Source organism: Gadus morhua, chromosome 10 (assembly GCF_902167405.1).
Source record: "Gadus morhua chromosome 10, gadMor3.0, whole genome shotgun sequence".
Lineage (NCBI taxonomy): Eukaryota > Metazoa > Chordata > Actinopteri > Gadiformes > Gadidae > Gadus > Gadus morhua.
In genome coordinates this window covers 11,428,985-11,433,938 of record NC_044057.1, presented here as the reverse complement: position 1 = coordinate 11,433,938, position 4,954 = coordinate 11,428,985, and the positions used below count along the sequence as shown (strand labels likewise).

Genomic DNA, 4,954 nt, shown 5'->3' with positions numbered 1-4,954 from the left:
GTTCCTCCAAACTATGCTGTAGTCCTCCTGGGTGCCCACCAGGGTCAGCGCCTCCTCCACGATGACGCCCGCGGCGCGCGGCGCGCACTTCCTGTCCAGCGCGTTGTTGATTCGCCAGCGGGAGATGCCAATCACCCTGCTCAACTTGTGTTTCTTTATGACCGCCTTGTCACACACACAGCATGGACCTATTAAAGAAAGGACAGTGGAGTAAAAAATGGTGCCCATTCATTCCTACAAAAACTGCTCAATGGCGCAGAGCAACATCAAGGAGAGATTTGCTTCCGCATCATGGGAGCCAGCCACGCCCTGGTGCATGACGTGCCAGATGCAGAAATATTCTCTTTGTCTAGCATTGTTAGCATTTTAGCTTCATAATCGAGAGGTCTGTCAACATATCCGTCGGCGACTTTAAGTGATAAGTCAACACAGTGCCTGAAAACCATCAACGTCATTCATGTTAAGTAAAAGGAAAAACCTCGGACACGAGAAGTTAAAGGAGCCGTGCACTGAGCCCTCTCGGATGGCGGGCCGAAACAACATTTGTTTCACTACGACGCCTTTCAGCTGCCCACCCCTCCTTCTCCTGCAAAAAATAATAACATAAAACGGCTAATAAAACGCTTGAGGGGGCGTTTAGAAAGAGAAAACTTACATTGTATTATTACATGGTATAAAGATAATTATGAGGCTTTGATTTATATCCAGACATTTTTTGCGGAGGCACATTCCTGTTCCCCACTTTTATTGGAGTGAACGGAGATATCTACTTCTGAGTCCCTTGAATCGAGGGACCCGTCCACAGCCTGCTTAAACAGCTGCAATACCAGGCTTGGCCGCTGAGCCCAGGTTTAGCGTCTGAGCAGAGACAGGAAGAGGAAGGACAAGGGGTTGTCTGATACCAGCTGAGAGATACTGGGTTAGATCCCCAATGTCTGCTGTTTACCTGCCGGCATCCTGGGGCGAGAACCCCTCTATTATGTTGGCTATGTAAGATAAGGATAAGGTGTTACTGACAGAGTGGCACAAGAACGCAGGTCAAGACGTTGATATCCTTTTTAACTCTGAATCACGAGCACCAGAACAACGTTACAAGTTACACTGCACTGAAAGGTGACGTAGAGCGCCCCCTAAGGCACTGGAGTACCAATGCATACTGTCGACTATCCATTGCATGCATAACTCCCTCCTAACCCCTACCTGCTCCTTAATGACACCGATATGAAGTCACTAATGTCATAACATGCATAGAAGCAGTGCTCAGTGTTCAACTCACGGCTGGTGGTCATGTGGACGACGTCCCCCCCACCGACGTACACGGCCCAGTGCTGGTACCCCGGCCGGAAGATCTCCACCAGGTCCCCCGGCCTTGGCTGGCCCCCGGGCCTGGTTTGGCCCTCACACTGGTACACAGAGCAGAGGTTCCCCTTACGTCCCCTCCTTCCTTATCGGTATGTTACATTTACATTTAGGGTACTTTAAAGCTGCTTATTATGGGAGGCTGTGGTTTTATGCGAGGGTTAGCACCCCTGAGAAAATGAGAAGCATTTATACTGCGCTTTTCTAACCAGTGGCCACTCAAAGTGCTTTACAATACTGCCTGACATTCACCCATTCATGCACACATTCACACAACAACGGCGGAGTCAACCAAGCAAGGCGACAGCCAGCTCGACAGGAGCATCGATAAATAAATAACACAATTCAAAAGAAAAATGAAAAATATTTTTTAAAGATACTACTACAAAACGTGTGAAAGAGAACAGGGGAATCCGCCTGTTTGAAGACACACCTCACCGAGTAAGTGTGACATCAGATCTTCTTTGCTGTGCTGTGGATGTTAGCAACGTGATAAAAAAACCGGTTCCTTTACCTCTCTGGTCCCGGCTGGATCCTCTTCCATGACAGAGCTCAGAGAAGACACCGCTCAGCGCTTCACAATGTGTCCACAGCCGGGGGGCCGTATACCGGCTTGGTGACCAGGAAATGGCCTTATCTGTTTAGAAGAAGGGGTGAACTCCTGTCCAGGCGGCTTTATGGACGTGCAGAGTCAATAAGATAATGGGCAATGCTCATGCAAAACAGCTCCGGTGACCGCGTCAATCCAACAGTCAACTTCACTGGTTCCCCATAAATGGTTAATGGTAAATGGACTGCATTTATACAGCGCTTTCTAACCAGTGGCCACTCAAAACGCATTACAATACTGCCTAAAATTCACCTATTCATGCACACATTCACACACCGATGGCGGAGGCAGCCATGCAAGGGGGCAGCCGGGCTCGTCGGGAGCAGTCAGGGAGAGGTGTCGAGATGTCCTCAGGGACACCTCGACGCCGGGGATCAAACTAGCAACCCGTCAACCCGCTCTGCCTCCTTAGCAAAATGCACAACCCTCATGCCTCGTCTTATATCACAATGTAATTGTTATTTAGTTGAAAATTGTAGAGGGCACTTGCATTCGGGTTTCTCCTACATGTTGTTTACACTTGTTGTCGTCACAACCACAGAAGGCCGTCTCTAAACGCTTCTGATTGGACGATGGAGGAAAAAACTTGGTGGGTTCAAGTTGCATGGTGCGGGTAAACGCGAGGCGCTCGGCAACGCAAAAGCAACAAGGAAAATATGGCGACACATTAGTGCCATAATTCACTAACATGATAAAAGATGCATTCGGGCTTATTATATTATTCCACACGCGTAGATATTAACTGCGAGCGCGCAAATGATCTCTGCGCGCGCAAAACAGCCTCTCGCGCGCAAATTACCACAGCACGCGCAAAACAGCCTCTCGCGCGCGCAAATTACCTCAGTGCGCGCAAAACCTCTCGCGAAAGATGTTTTTACGCTCTCGCTCAAATTTAATTTTGGCACTATGGGGGAGGGAACCAAGGCAGGGCGGGCTTTCCTATGATTGGCCGTTTCTGAAGCGCGATATTTGATTGACAGCCCTCAGCCCTCCTCTCATTCAATTCTGAATTTTGCAGTAAATGGCTGAAACGATAGTTACGTATTGTAACTCCAGATTCTATGAGTATAGGCGCAGCCTTTTAAGTGTCGGCCTCATTGTCCTTTAAATAGCTGAAGAAAAGCTGTTTATTGGGAGCAGAACGTCCGCCGGCGCCCGAATATATCTGCGAAATGCGGACGTTGTTGAGGTACGCCGCACGCGGACGTAATTGAGGCCCACGCTGTTGGTGGTCGGGGATTACAAAATGTTCAGTGCTACGGCTCACGCCTTGGGATAACCCAATAGCGATAGCCTTAAAAGGCTTCGCCTATACTCATAGAATCTAGAGTTACAATAAGTAACTATCGTTTAAGCCATTTACTGTACAATTCTGAATTGAATGTGAGGAGGGCTGTCAATCAAATATCGCGCATCAGAAACGGCCAATCATAGGAAAGCCCGCCCTGCCTTGGTTCCCTCCCCCATAGTGCCAAAATTTAATTCGAGCGAGAGCGTAAAAACATCTTTCGCGAGAGGTTTTGCGCGCGCTGAGGTAATTTGCGCGCGCGAGAGGCTGTTTTGCGCGCGCAGAGATCATTTGCGCGCTCGCAGTTAATATCTACGCGTCTGGAATTATATAATACGCCCGAATGCATCTTTTATCACATTAGTGAATTATGGCACTAATGTGTCGCCATAGGAAAACGTTTCACTCTCTTTGAAAACAGTTAGAAAAAGCCGCCCCACTCTGCTAAAACGGGCCCTGTCTGCCAGGGTTGGGAGTTGGATTCCCACTGGGGCCAGCCCATTCTAGGACTGTACGCCCGCGCCGTGCTGTGAGACACCAAACAGCACAGATAGACAAACATATAACCTGGGGAAAAAAACTAGGTGAGGGCTGATTCTGAACACAAACGTCTCGGATGGCGTCCCAAAAACAAGAGAGCTATGGATCCCTCAAACCCAACCGCACAAGACTCAAGGATAGCTTGATGTTCAGCGCACAAGTGTGTGTGTGTGTGTGTGTGTGTGTGTGTGTGTGTGTGTGTGTGTGTGTGTGTGTGTGTGTGTGTGCCCGTGTACGCATGTGAGTGTGTGAAATGGTTAGAGGTGCAGTATGCGTTTGCGTGAAATCCTTTCAAACATGTGCCGAACGAAAGCAAACACAGACTTACAGTGCGGACATCATTTCTCAGCCGAAGGCCGCTGGTTAATAACCGGGGGGGGTGGGTGGGGGGGGCTCCGCACAACACGCCCGGGTCGGGCCCCCCGGCATGCACGGGGGCCCTTGGCCGCAACCAGACACAGTAGCCGCCGATGCGCGGCCCTGCGTGCGTGACTACATCACGCCCCGTTAACATTTCAACAGCTCACTCCTTTATGATGAAGAGGAGGAGGGAGAGGAGGAGGGAGAGTAGGAGGGAAAGGAGGACCCCCCCCCCCCCCCAGGCATATGATGGATGCTCCTGAGCGCTCGTCCTTCATGTTAAATCACACGCTCTCTGTTTGCTTTGGTTTCCCCCACACGTCCACAACAGGGACACGAGTGACTGCCTATAGAAACATGGGACAGCTCTGTATAGACACACAGCAGAGACTGCTTATAGACATACAGCAGAGGCTGCTTATAGACAACAGCAGAAACATAAGAGAGGCTGCATATAGAAACACAGGAGAGGCTGCATCTAGAAACACCCTTGCAAGAGCCAGCCTCCCTTTAGTGGTTCTCAACCTTTTTTGAGCAAACGCCCCCCTGACCTTACCCTGAACCTCTGGCGCCCCCCCCCCCCCCCAATAAAAAATGAAAATAAAGTAACAACCCCACTCACACTCATGTTATATTGCTTAAAGTTGTCAGTGCATCGTTTTTCATTGATTATGCGTTGGTCACTAATAGCAATGAATGCCCTCTGAGTCGGTTTTGGTGCAAAAAATATTGATGAATATTCATGACATGCAACTCAACTTCGAGAGAGAGAGAGAGAGAGAGAGAGAGAGAGAGAG

At 49.4% G+C, this 4,954-nt stretch overlaps 1 protein-coding gene across 1 annotated transcript in view; it reads right to left on the bottom strand.

Annotated features, from left to right (window-relative positions):
- LOC115552626 (phospholipase A and acyltransferase 4-like) overlaps window positions 1-2,645 on the bottom strand; it is a 2,869-nt gene extending 224 nt beyond the window's left edge. Inside the window, exons 1-3 of the mRNA XM_030368884.1 lie at window positions 1,874-2,645; window positions 1,277-1,403; window positions 1-188 (exon numbers count right to left, since the gene is read on the bottom strand). The exon at window positions 1-188 is cut by the window's left edge and continues 224 nt beyond it. Of these exons, the coding sequence (XP_030224744.1) occupies window positions 1-188; window positions 1,277-1,403; window positions 1,874-1,903 (345 nt within the window). The 5' untranslated portion in view covers window positions 1,904-2,645. The remainder of the gene's footprint in view (window positions 189-1,276; window positions 1,404-1,873) is intronic.
- Between the last annotated feature and the right edge of the window lie 2,309 nt (window positions 2,646-4,954).